Below are 14,524 nucleotides of genomic sequence, written 5' to 3' on the forward strand. Positions count from 1 at the left end.
TGCCACTGAAATGCAATGACACTAATGGCAGGAAGCTAGGAGGGGATACACCACAGGAAATAATGAGGAAATAATGTTCAAGTAACTGAGAATGAAGGCTCATAGGGGCTCTTTTACTAAGCCACGTGTTTATGTGCGCCCAACGCGCACCAAAATGGAGTTACTGCACAGCTACCATGTGGCCCTTGTTGTAATTTCACTTTTGGCTCCCGAAAAATATTTTTCTTTTCTGGAATGCATCAGCTACACGCACCAAGTGGCATTTAAAACACGTAGGTCATTACCACCCGGTTACCGTGTGAGACTTTACCGCTAGGTCAATGGCTGGCGGTAAGGTCTCAGACCCAAAATGGATGCGCGACAATTTTCATTTTGGCGCACGTCCATTCTCGGCAAAAATTTTTAAAAGGCATTTTTTCCAGAATGATTATGCATGCGCCCAAAATACACGTCTACACAACTACAGGCCATTTTTTTCAGCGCACCTTAGTAAAAGGACCCCATAATGCCAACTGAGCTGGAAATAACTAGTTGGGTCAAAAAGCCAAAAGAATATTGGAATACTGTCAGCTGGCCCCCACACAGGTGAAAAGTTGATTGCCCCTCATCTAATATATTCCATTTTGTTAATGCATTTCTCACATATTGTACACACATACACTCCCATGTATTTATCTATACTTACTGCATAGATTGTAGATTTTATAGTGGTCTTTGTGTTTTAAATCCAAAAATCTTGCAACATCCTTAAAAAAGATGTAGACAAATTCAATACATTAGGACAGAGAGGAACAGGCTATCCATCATGGCAGAAAAGAACAGCAAGCCCTATCTCTCCTGCCCCGTTTCCTTACGTTGTGACATCTATCTACATTCTATTTGGTCACCCTCCAGTTTACTAAATTCTTGCTTAAAAAAAAAAAAATACAGGTCTTATCCATCCAGCAGCCTCTACTAAATATACAAGTTCCCCCATCTGTGGATTTTCAGCAGCACTATGGCGGTGATTTTATAAATGATTTTTTGCATATAAAGGCCTTTTAAGTGCATAAAAGGGCTTTCACAAAATAACCCAGGGTTTCACACATAAAAGCATACATGCTGCTAATGTGAGCACTTTTATATGATCTGTGCTCACGAATGCTCTGTGGCATTTGGACAGAGTGGCATCTTACACACATTCTTTATAAAATGCAAGCCTCCTACACATGTCAACAGTTACACCCTCTCTCATAAATGAACAGGCTTCAGTCTAGCCACAACTGCTTCTGGTTTACCCTTAGAATTTTATGAAGGCATATAGGCGACAAAAATAGGTGCCTGCTTGCCCTCCAGACTTAGGTGGCTTACTATAAAATTAAGTTCCGCCTGGATGTGCTGCTTTTTTAAAAAACTTTATTTAAGCATTCAGCAGTAACAAGCACAAGTATATATAAGAAAAACATCTGCCTGGACGTGCTGCAGACAATGTCTCTAGCTGCTGCTCCTATAGCACTATTCCTTGGATTCTATATAACGCATAGTGAGTAGTGCGTGTTAAATTGGGCATGCGCTCAATTTATATGCATGCCTTAACTGAGTGACTAGCTAATTAGTCTTGATATTTGGCCGATAACAACCAATTATCACCACTAATTGGTAATAATTGGAATTTACATGTGCTTCTTTTTAGGCATATTCTAAAAAGAGATGCGCGTAAATTCCAATGTAAGTAGCTGAAAAGGGGGCATGGTCACGGGAGGAGTGTGGACGTGTCAGGGAGTTACTCAAATTTATGCGTGTTATAGAATTCGGAGTAATGTGCCTACATTTAAGTATGGGTATTTACATCAGGTTTACAGTGGCGTAATTGGCCGCGCCGAAATATAGGCATGTCCCTCAGCCTACGAGCTATTCTGCAAACTGCACCTTACTATAGATGTGGTTTATAGAATAGTGCTACACACATTATTCCAACACACCTACATTTTAGATGCCATTTACCAAATTTGGCCCTATAGGGATAATGGTTCTTTAATCAGTCATATGAACAGATGCTGTATATCATGGACCTGACACGGGCCGTGTTTCAGCACTCAATGCCTGCATCAACGGTAGTACAGCATAAAGATTCCAAAAATAGCGTAGCCCAGCCTCGGGCTTCTTGAAATGATAACAGACCTGTGAAAGGGTCAGTCATCCGGCGATACGTATTGTACATAAAAACGACAATCCCCTCTGCAACCGTAGTGCAAAATGCAAGAACGCAGAAGGGACTGTCATTTTTACATTCAATTACCAGTGTCTTACGAATATTATACCTTTCAGTCTGTTTCGGACTAGAAGAACCAATGTCATAGAGAACTGGACTCCTGGCATAGGCAGTATTGCCGAAACACGGCGCGTAGCTCCGATTGAACCGCATGAGTTTTGAATTTTAAATCAAGATAATGGACTTTTAAAGAAACATTTTCCTTGAAGAAACATTTTCCTTGTATATCTTTTTTTTCCCTCACTCATTGTTTGTTGTTTGATACACACATATACAGAATAGTACTTAGATGGCAATCTGGCAGATACACATATATGCCAATATTCTAAACATTTACACACATAACACGTGCATATATGTATATTCAGCACCATCATCTACCTGAATGCCTCTGAATATGTTTGTTTGTTTTTTTTTTTAATTTCGTGGCTCGCATTGAAAAAAACTGCAAAAATACGGTTACCACCCCTGCTGAATATTCATCTGATATCTTTTAGTCATATTGCAATAAAAACAAAGTTTACACATTGATTCAAAACTTAAATTTCAAACTTGTCAACCACAAGAGAAATCTTTAAAAATTATGAAAGGACTGAACCCCCGAGATCTTTTTCACACACACAAAAATAAATAAATAAATAAATAAAAATCACATCACATTTCCCTTGAAAAGATGTCCCCAATTGGAGGAGAAAACCAACCTACATCAATAGGGTTCCTATAGAAAGACTGCCTTCCAGAAGATGGAAATGACATAGCGATGATCCGATCTGTGAAGGAGTAAAAAACAATGGTTCTGTTAAATTCAGCAGGTCCATGAATGGGCGACATAAAATCAGTGTGGCGTCTTTTTGCAGTAGAGGTCACCTTGTGAGTTTCTCTTCAGAGTGAGATCCCCCACATATTGCAGAGAGGGCAGTGTCAAGGGGTGAGAAGAGTGTGATGTTTGAGGGTCACTTATGGTTTTAGTTATTACAAGCAGAATTATCAATGCCACATGCTCTTGCCTTGCATAACATTCCTTGTTTATTCTGATTTTGGGGGGTTTTTGTCCCAGTGGGGGCAAAGTTTTGTTTTTACATGCTCCTAAAGGTAAAGCCATGTGCACCAATAGCCAATATTACAAAATCAACCAGAGGTGGAACCGTGACCATCAACATATGACACAGGCGATGTTACTTTCACTTGGGATCTGATGTCCCTTCACTTTCATCAGGACACCAGCTACTGAAGGACCAAACTCTCCTATAAGGTAGATCAGTTCTTCTAAGATAACATTCTTTCTAGGAAATGCTTTTGTTCAATTAAGTGGGCAATAGGACACATCAGACGGTGCTTCTAGCATCCTCTCCAATCCTTTTCCATCATCAACAAATGACTTCCATGCAAACAGATGATCTTTTTACTCAGCAAAGTCTCCACAGCCCCACAGCAAGTATTCACTTTCCATCTTTCTTGGGGGTCCCAGATTAACTGATGGCCTTCTTAGTAACGTAGCATGGTGGTATCTATCTCTAACTTATTCAGTTCACTCTCAACATATCTATTCTGAAGAGATAAATGCAGAACACCCCTTCTTAAATGTATTGTTTAACAGGGCTGAAGGACTCTATCCAGCTCATTTTCAAAAGTGATCGCCGGCCATTTTCCGATATAAATCGGGAGATGGCCGGTGATCTCGGAAAAGCGGCCAAATCGGTATAATCGAAAGCCGCTTTTTTGGCAACATCGCCGCTTTCCCATCGCGTTGCCGGTCAAAGTTCAAAGGGGCGTGTCGGAGGCGAAGTGAAGGCGGGACATGGGTGGGAATGGGTGTGGCTACCAGATGGCCGGCTTTCGGTGATAATGGGAGAAAAAACCAGCGATAAGCAGTATATCGCCGGGTTTACTTGGTCCTTTTATTTTCATGTCCAAGCCTCAAAAAGGTACACCAAATGACCAGATGACCACTGGAGGGAATGGGGGATGACCTCCCCATACTCCCCCAGTGGTCACTAACCCCCTCCCATACTAAAAAAATAAAACTAAAAACCTTTTTTGCCAGCCTGTATGCCAGCCTCAAATGCCGTACCCACCTCCATGACAGCAGAATGTGTTGTATCCTCTGACAGCCTTTCCCTGGTTGCGATGTGGCTCTCGGGTGAGTGTGACACCTTTTCTGTTAGGTGCCATGCAGAGTCACATTAGCAATGCATTGTGGTGGGTGTAGGGTACTGGGCTCTACTCCCATGGTGCTTTTTCCCCCTGCTAGCTGGGTCAGAGTGTGCCCTGTTTTGTTTCCGGTAGTCCATGAGGTGGTGGCCATTTTTGTAAGCCAGTTTTAGATCCCTTTCATGTGTTACCCATGTTAGAGAACGTTATTACCTTGAATGGTGCTGAAAGAAGGCACTGTACACCATTCTGCCAGCTCTGACCTACTGCTAATCTCAGTACCAGGGAGACTCTTTGCCAGTGGGGCACAACCTCTGACCTGCAGTTAACTGTGAGTAAATGTGCTTATTCAAATAAAGGACTTTTTCAACGGGTGCCCAGGTGGTGTCCTGGCATGTGAAGGGGACCAGTGCACTACAAATGTTGGCTCCTCCCACGACCAAATGCGTTGCATTTCGCCGGGTTCGGGATGGCCGGCAGTCTTTTACATTATCGCTGACAAACACAACCGGCCATCTCAACCCCGGCGAACTTCAAAGCATTTGGCCGGCCAACATCGTATTATCGAAAAAAAAGATGGCCGGCCATCTTTTTCGATAATACGGTTCCAGCCAGCTGTTGCGCTGCCGCCAAAATAGATCGCCGGCGACCTATTTCGCCGGCGACGTTCGATTATGCCCCTCCACGTTGCCCAAATATGATGTATTCAGGCTCTTACAAGAGGGATGACAGTTCATGACTTGTATACCTCAAGAACTTATGAAACAGCCTTCACTGGTCATTACCTGGGCATGATTTTCATCCCAGCCTCTGAGCAGACAGCCTACCTTTCACAGCCTTCATGGATAGGGTGGAGGTAAGAAAACACCAAACAAACATTGGTCTAGCCCAGTGATTCTCAAACCTGTCCAGGGTGAACCCCAGTCAATCAGGTTTTTAGGATATCCACAATGAATATGCACGAGAGAGATTTGTATACCAAAGGAGGCAGTGTATATAAATCAATCTCATATGACTATTCATTGAGAATATCCTGAAAACCTGACTGGCTAGTGCTCCTCCAGGACTGGTTTGGGAAATCAGTGGTCTATTCTACACTTGTAATGCATTGGAACACAATTTTTCTCTTAACCAAATACACTAACCTGTGACATAAGTGAGATCCAGGTCAAAGCCATCTTTCTGATAGCGCCTTTTGTTTTCCGAAACCTTTAAAGGGAACAAGCAGAAACACAAACTTAGTAACAGGAGATGATGGCAAAGATCTGTACGGTCCATCCAGTCTACCCAATAAGATAAACTCTTTCTAAATTCAAAACAATATTGTGTTTTGCCCTTTTACAAACATACAACTGGGTAGTGTATTTTTGCTTTGAGCGTCAGTGGGAGTCTGACTGATGCACATCGGCTGCAGCCACAACTACTACAAGGCATCCCAGCTTGGGAATTCAGTGGGAACATGATAGGCATACACTGGGAGCAGTCCTGCTAGTAGACAGCATCCTAGCTTGGAGACACAGCAGAAGCCCATGGGACGTACACTGGGTGCAGCCTATCAGGAGAAGGGCATACTCTATCTCAGTCTCGAAAGGAGTTCCGTGGGCATGCACCGAGTGAAGCTAGTGATAACAGACATCCCAACTTGGAGTTCAGTGGGAGGTTTGGGGGGGGGAAATGTATTGGATGCAGTCATTCTGGCAAAGGGTACCCTAGCTTAGAGAGACAGCAGGAACCTGTTATCTATACAAGACAACCTCACTATTAATACAGTGGGCATGGCAGACTAAATCTATACAGCCCAGTAAACATAGACAGTCAATGGTTACAGATAACTGAGACGTAAACCTATCTAAGAACTGAGTATATATTAAAAATAAAGGGGTCCTTTTACTAAGGTGTGCCGAAAAATGGCCTGCACTGTTGTAGACATGTGTATGAGACGTGCGCAGGTCCATTTTTCTGCACACCTGCAAGAGAGGCCCTTTTTATGTCCGAAAATGGACGTGCGGCAAAATGAAAATTGGCATGCGTCCATTTTGGGCCTGAGACCTTACTGCCACCCATTCACTTAGCGGTAAGGTTTCATGTGTTAACCAGGTGGTAATCATCAGCATGTGTACAATGCAATAAACTGAGGGAAGGGGAGGGCAGCGTGGCACCTGAACAGACAGCAACAGCAGCAGAGAAGCAAGTTCTGTCCTTGAAGAAATATTATCAAGGGACCAAGAAGACATTTACCCAATGCCAGGAAGTCAAGTTCCTAGGTCATTCCCTTAAATAAAGATAAGAAGGCCAGGAAATTTGATATAAAAAGTCCAAATATGGTGGTAAAAAGATCCAGAGAGAGCATCTTCCATTTCCATCCAACCAACCAGTTAGAACCAGCTGTTTCGTATATGTATAAAATAAGCTATTAAACTAACATACAATATACACATAGGTTGCTCAGCTGGCTAAATCTAATACCCTTACATTGTATAAGGGAGGAGTACTGCATATATATTAACAAGCATAGCTATGAGCAACTCTTCAACTGAAAAATCTTCCAGGAATTCTCTGGAAGGATTGTCTTCTGTGCTCTGAACTGAGATTTAAAATACCATTCTTATAACAGTCTAACTGATTCCAGAATACAGCTACTCTTTTTGGGTGCAGCACATAGGCGCCAACTCCGTGGGTGCTGTGGGTGCTCGAGCACCTCCAATAGTCACCCACCGGAAGTTCCCTGCAGGGCGTCTCCCCTCCCTCCGAAATTTAAAAGTCACTCATCTTACCTCCTCGTCAGAGGAGTTACATCTGCAGTAGCAGCCCAGGAAAAAGCGTGCTGGCAGGAGACTCAGAGCTGTTCCGTTTGGTCTCTCTGAGCTCTGGTCTCGCCCTCATTTCCTGTTTACGCAAGGGCGGGACCAGAGCTCAGAGAGACCAAACGGAACAGCTCTGAGTCTCCTGCCTGCACGCTTTTTCCTGGGCTACTGCTGCTGCAGATGTAACTCATCCAATCAGGAGGTAAAATGAGTGACTTTTAAATTCGGAAGGAGGGAGGGAGATGGGGGGGCCACCCTGGAACTGGGAGGGAGGGTGGTGGAGGAGGGGGTTTGGAACTGGGTGGGTGAGAAGGGGGGTCTGGAATTGGGTGGGAGGGGAGGGTGGCCTGGAACTGGGAGGGAGGGTGGTGGAGGAGGGGGTTTGGAACTGGGAGGGTGAGGGGGGGCCTGGAACTCAGAGACAGGGAGGGAGGCCTGGAACTGGGAGAGTGAGGGGAGGCTGGAACTCGGAGGCAGGGAGGGAGGCCTGGAACTCGGAGGGAGGGACAGGGGAGGGAGGGGAGGGGGGCAGGGGAATGCACCACCTGTAAAAAAAAAAAAAAGAAAGAAAAATTCAGCACCCCCAATCATTTTGAAAAGTTGGCTCCTATGGTGCAGCACACCCATTTTCTTCCACATCTTTGTGCACATCAGGGTCCCTGCACTACTACTACTACTTATCATTTCTAAAGCGCTACTAGATGTACGCAGCGCTGTACACTTGAACATGAAGAGACAGTCCCTGCTTGACAGAGTTTACAATCTAATTAGGACAGACAGACAGAACAAACAAGAGATAAGGGAATATTAAAGTGAGGATGATAAAATAAGTGTTCTGAACAAAGTGAATAAGGGTTAAGAGTTAAAAGCAGCATCAAAAAGGTGGGCTTTTAGCTTGGATTTGAAGACGGCCAGAGATGGAACTTGATGTACCGGCTCAGGAAGTCTATTCCGGGCATATGGTGCAGCAAGATAAAAGGAACGGAGTCTGGAGTTAGCAGTGGAGGAGAAGGGTGCAGATAAGAGAGATTTACCCAGTGAGCAGAGTTCCTGGGGAGGAATGTAGGGAGAGATGAGAGTGGAGAGGTACTGAGGAGCTGCAGAGTGAATGCACTTATAGGTCAATAAGAGGAGTTTGAACTGTATGCGGAAACGGATGGGAAGCCAGTGACGTGACTTGAGGAGAGGGCTAATATGAGCAAGGACAAAGATTAAACCAATCCGATGTATGCCCAAGACCTGCTGCTCCCATCCCCTCTGACAGGAAGACTGCAATAAAGAGGGCAGGACCCGGCAGGCCATAAGTACCTGCAGTGCTGGAAGGTCCACTGCCACACCAAGTTTGTTTGTGATACAGGCTATTGCTCCACAGGATGGAGGTAGAATGGCAGCAGAAGCAGTGATGACAGGGAGGAAAAGAAATGCTGGGTACCTGGAGGGGGGTACAGGGCTGTAGATTAATTTAGGACAGTGGTTTCCAAACTGTGGTTCAAGATCCCAAATGGGGTCATGTTATCAGTAGATGAGGTAGAGAATGACATGGGGATGGCAATCCGCAGTAACTGCAGGGATGGGGACAGGGCGGGGACAGATCCCACGGGCACAAACTTTGTGTCACTTTCTACTTTGAAGTCTGTTAATGAACTGGACTGTTATTTATGTTTGATTGAGGCAGATGATAATATTTTTATTTTTTTGGAAAAACAAGCTACCATGCTAGCCACAGCTAGTAAAATTTGCATGGGGGATCCTGTACATCCTGCTACCAGCACATCTTCTAAGAAGACACCTTCTATTGCAGGAGGGACAGTGGAAGACAGAAGAGCTAGACTGAATCCTGCTGAGATTGTTGATGACTTCTTATTCGTCCACAGATTTTAAAAAACTCCCCTCTAGGGCATACAGAATGGGTTGGCAGCTGAGGAAGAAGAGCAATCCACTTTCTGTGACCTCATCTTAGAGAATGACATGGGGACAAAATTTGGCCCCGTCCCCGCGGGCTGTGGCCCCATCCTCGCTCCGTTCCCATGGGATCTGTCCCTGCCCCGTCACTGTGGGCTCTGTCCCCATCCCATCCCTGGACAATTTAACAGGGTGGGGTAGTAGAAGTCAGCTATTGTTGGGGTTGGAAGGGTAGACGGTGGTGGTGGTGGGAGGGTTATTATAGCTGCTAGTTGTTATTAATGTTTTCTATTTGTAATTGATACACAACAGTTGCACAACATATTATTCCTTTTTACTCTTTAATAAAAAGATTTAAATATAAAATCATAAGTGTTTGATTCTTCTGCAGATGAGAACAGATCTCACGGGGGAGGGGTGGGGATGGAGACAGGGCCTGCGGGGACAGGATGGGGTTAGAGACAGAAACCACAGAGACGGGGCGGGGACAAATTTTGTCCCCGTGTCATTCTCTAAAATGAGGTCACAGAAACTGGAATGCTCTTCTTCCTCAGATTTTTAAGAGGGAGATTTTAAGACATGACTCCAAGCTCCACCCACTCTGCCCCGGCTTCACCCCCTAACTCACCAAAATTCCATGGCCACAACACCATGAAGCCGCTCCCCCCTGCCAACAGCAGGAGGCTTCTTAATAAATGTCATCTCCTGCTGCCGCAGGACCAGTCTTGCAATAAGAACTGTGAGATTTTGCAGCTCCCGCAACAGCAGGAGATGTCTTATGAACGCACCTCCTGCTGCCAAATGGACAGGGAGGCTGCTGACCAGGAATTCTTGGCTCCCCAGCAGGAGTGTGGGAAATGACCAGTGAAAATATGAGATTTGGTAGGTCTGTCCTTCTGGACCTCCACTGTGACCTGTTCCCTGTAGCATGGGGCTGCGAATCAATGGGTATTTGCAGACTGTTCCTTCTTCTCCTAGGTTAGCTTCCTGTTAGACTGGAAACTTGTGCATAGTACTTGGATCCAAGAGCACAAATGATATACAGGACGCTGTACTGACTGCTGTTACCACTTTCTTCTTTTGGAGACAGGAGCAGCAGCAGGAAAAGTAGTGGATGACGTAGGGGAGATTTGCTATTTTGTTTTCTTCATCATCTGGGGTCACTTGAATTTTGAAGTGTTAGGAATGAGGTCATATTGGAAAAAAGTTTGGGAAGCACACGCCTAGGGCAGTAGGTACCCTTGGGCTGGCACTGGCCTGCAATCTAGATTATGAATGCTATTACATATCTTTTGAACTCTGGGCACAAAGCAAGTTACATTTAGGTACAATAGGTATTTCCAGGTCCCCAAAGAGATTACAGTCAAAGAAGCAAGATTTACGAACATGAATTAACAGGCATTGTTATGATTTAATGCACAGTATTTGCATAGATTTACTAATAACACACAATTGCAATAATGTGTATTTAATGCAGGTCAGAAAAATCTAGCCTTAAGTTTTTACCTCAGGCAACAGGAGGTTGTGACTTGCCCATGGTCACAAGCAGCATCACAGGAGAAGTGCAATTTGAACCCTGGCTTCCCTGGTTCACAAACTGATGCGTAACCACTAGGCTATGCCTTCTCACACCATGAGCCTTCCTTTGCAACTTGCCAGGGATTATTCCCCCCATTTTATATTCTTTCCCAATTTCTTCAGTCCAGTCAGTGATTCTCAATCCTGCCCTCAGAGCACATCCAGCCAGTCCAGTTTTCAGAATATCCACAATGACTATGGCATTCTTCACATGCAAATCTATCTTATGCATAACCTGAAAACCGGACTGGCTGGGTGTGTCCTGAGGACTGGATTGAGAAGCCCCGATTGCAGTGATGGTCTTTAGCTGAAGGCCATGCACCAGAGATGTTCCTTCCAGAACCTGTACGCAAAGCCCCTAAATACAGCCACCAGATGGCTACAGCTCTCTCCCTACTCTGGGACTATGCACACCATCCCCAGCCAAGTTTTGGGAAGGGGGAAGACCTGAGCCAGAAACTGAACCCGGGTCCCTCCCTCTGCATTGCAACCGAGCCATCGCCTCAAATCAGTTATTCCTAAATCACCTTTACAATGCAGTCGGCTGCAGGAGAGGGTTCTTTGAACAGGATTTGCAGAGAGACTGAGATATAAGTAGAGCTGTACCAAATTGCATATTTTACTATTCAATCGAATATGAATAATGAAAAATATTATTCGGCCGAATAAGAATATTGAATACGAATAATGGGCATAGAGCTTTAACACAAATAATAAAAGAAGCAATGTGAAATCAGAGATCAGGTGTTTCTTTCAGTAGAATTCAGCACAGTAGTGCCCCGGATTATTCACACTCAAATTTAAATCACTATCTGGCCGAATACAAATAATTTATTCAGGGCACTATTCAAGGCCGAATCGAACTGAATGCAAGTACAGCCCTAGATATAAGCACGAGTGATTTAATAAAATAAAAGAAAGGTTAGAACTAGATAGTGAAATACCGAGTTCCAAAAACTATAAGGGCAATTCTGTAAAGGGCCCCTAAATTTAGACAATTGTGCAATAATATAATAAAATGATGCCACAAATTAGCATTTACGCATGTATGTACTAGGCATTATTCACTGTTCCCCCTAAGCTGGGGGGGGGGGGGGAGTCCTCCAACTGGGGCGGTGCTTCAATATTGTGTTTTAAATCGAGACGGAAAGGCAGGATCCCTGGAGTCCTGCAGAGCTCGTCCATCCCTCACTATTAAAATGTGATAGTGAAACAGCGCCACCCACTGGCAGGACTGTAGATAGAGGACTCTCACAGAGGGAACAGTAGCACTATTCTATAAGGGGCCCTTTTACTAAAAGGTTGCCGTGCGGCAACCTGGATCTACAGTCGGCCCAATGCGGCTCCCTGTTGTAGTTCTGCCTTGAGTGCATGCCATTTCTGGCGCTACGGAAAATAATTCCATAATTTCTAGCACAGCGCTAACCCAGGGGTAAACGGGCAGCACCGCGCGCTGCCCAGTTACCGCGGGAGCCCTTACTGCCACCTCAATGGGTGGCGATAAGTTCTCTCTCCCGCATGGCCACACAGCAAGAATAATCTTACCACGTGGCCATGTCTTGTTTTAGGGGCTTTTTACCCGCTGCAGTAAAAAGGGCCCTGATACGTGGCAAAAACAGCCCCTGCCATTATTGCAGGACCCTTTTTACCACAGCTTGGTAAAAGGACCCCTAAAATTGATGTGCTAGTCACATGGCACGTAACAGCAAATGGGCTGCATTTGTAGATGGAGCGTGGGCATGTCATTGGGTTTCACCTAGTGATACGCGAACCTTATAGAATATCATCAGATGCGTATATTGCAAGGCACACATAGGTGCACTAGCTTATGCTGGCCATTGACCTAGCGTAAGCTGTCGCACCTGTTTTGGCACACCAAAGAGGCTTTGTGCTACTATTCTATACTATTGGCACTTTGTCGCACCTACATTTAGGTGACATGATATAGAATTGCCTCGGCAGAAAATCAGCTCTGAATACACAGTCATGTGTCAGCGTGCTGTGAGAAGCTACAAGTCAGAGAACTTTCTTTACCCATGGTTTTGCTGCCTTGCACCTTTTCGCTTCTTTAACCAATACCATTGCCAGCAACAGACTTAAGCAGGGTCTTCTTGTAACCAGTGAAAATCTTACCATCCTCCGGGTCGCCTTTTCCAGCTGTTTCTTTTGAGAGGCCAGGCGAAAAATTCTAATCAAAATGATAATCCTCAGAGCTCGAAGGAAGTTGACCATTCTAGACAAAGAGAAAAGCACAAAAAAAATATGGATGATTTTGGGAGCAGATGATAGCTAGCAGGCACTGATTTGAAATTGAAATATATTTGATGAAGCACAGGATAAATTGATTCCATAACACTACAATGTGAGAAGAAAATCTTGAATTTGATGTTATATGTTTATTTATTTCTATCCCATAGGCTGCCCTGCCGCTGGTCCCACCCCCTTCTCTCTACTGCAGGTGGCTGGCCTCCGAGGAAACAGGAAATTATGTCAGAGAGGCGGACCGGGCCTTCGCAGTGGAGAGAAGGGACCAGGACTGGCGGCAGGGCAGCCTATGGAAGTTGATGCCGCCTGCCACCACTTTCTTTTGAAAAACAAGAATAGAAAAGGTAATTTCGGGGAAGTAGGTTGGGGATGGAAGGGCAGGGGAGCGGCAGCAGCGCAGCCAGGGCAGCAGCTCATTTTCTGCCTCAGGTGGCAGATTGTCTTGGACCGTCCCTGGGCCCAAGTATTTACACCAGCCTTTGACATGGTATAAGTGCTCGCACCTTTGAGCTTACACTAGTATTCTATAAGTGCAATGGTTGTGCCTTTGGGGGAGGGGTTTGGGTAGCATGGTGGGAGGATATAAGAGCCAAGGCCTCCTGCCCTGTTTGGTAGGTGGGATAATGATAGAAACTTTTATTTTATATTATTGTTCTACAAGGAAGTTGTAAACTTTTCAGTGTTGTCAACTTATTTAACCAGTATCATCTGTTGATGGGATATTGTGACTCCTTCCTGGTCTTTGTTCTGACGATATTCAATAAAATACATTTACATAAGTGCAATTGCCGTTATAGAATTCCAAGCAACTAACTTTAGGCAACCTATAGAGAATAACCCCCTAAGCGTCTTTATTAAAAAAAACTTCCAGTACTCTAACCCACTGGCTCTGTTACACCCAGGTACCTATTTTAAGGGCTATTCAATAACTGGACATTCACATTTACTACTACTACTACTACTACTTTTTATCATTTCTAAAGCGCTACTAGACGTACGCAGCGTTGAACACTTGAACATGAAGAGACAATCCCTGCTCGACAGAGCTTACAATCTAATTAGGACAGACAGACAGAACAAACAAGAGATAAGGGAATATTAAAGTGAGGATGATAAAATAAGGGTTCTGAACAAAGTGAATAAGGGTTAGGAGTTAAAAGCAGCATCAAAAAGGTGGGCCTTTAGCTTAGATTTGAAGATGGCCAGAGATGGAGCTTGACGTACCGGCTCAGGAAGTCTATTCCAGGCATATGGTGCAGCAAGATAAAAGGAACGGAGTCTGGAGTTAGCAGTGGAGGAGAAGGGTGCAGATAAGAGAGATTTACCCAGTGAACGGAGTTCCCGGGGAGGAATGTAGGGAGAAATGCACACATGAATGTACGGGGTACCAGCACTTTGATGTTTACTTCTTTTCCTAGGTGCCCTGGTATAAAACTACCCTCCTAAAGTGGTTTTATACACATATATTGCATATGCATAGAGATAGCAACTTATGTGTGTATATGGCAGCACAGAGGGATTTAAAGGAAGCACATTCTAGATGAGCCTTCCTGATATGTATGAAGTGTGTGTT

At 44.5% G+C, this 14,524-nt stretch overlaps 1 protein-coding gene across 2 annotated transcripts in view; it reads right to left on the reverse strand.

The window, feature by feature from the left end:
- Nucleotides 1-14,524, reverse strand: part of LOC115468605 (phosphatidylinositol 3,4,5-trisphosphate 3-phosphatase TPTE2-like) — a 149,924-nt gene that overhangs the window by 41,950 nt on the left and 93,450 nt on the right. For both annotated transcript variants that reach the window (XM_030200427.1, XM_030200426.1), the window contains 4 exons: nt 12,820-12,919; nt 5,548-5,611; nt 2,957-3,021; nt 686-746 (listed from right to left, as the gene is read on the reverse strand). In XM_030200427.1, the coding sequence (XP_030056287.1) occupies nt 686-746; nt 2,957-3,021; nt 5,548-5,611; nt 12,820-12,919 (290 nt within the window). The remainder of the gene's footprint in view (nt 1-685; nt 747-2,956; nt 3,022-5,547; nt 5,612-12,819; nt 12,920-14,524) is intronic.

This window comes from Microcaecilia unicolor, chromosome 4, assembly GCF_901765095.1.
Source record: "Microcaecilia unicolor chromosome 4, aMicUni1.1, whole genome shotgun sequence".
Classification (NCBI taxonomy): Eukaryota; Metazoa; Chordata; class Amphibia; order Gymnophiona; family Siphonopidae; genus Microcaecilia; species Microcaecilia unicolor.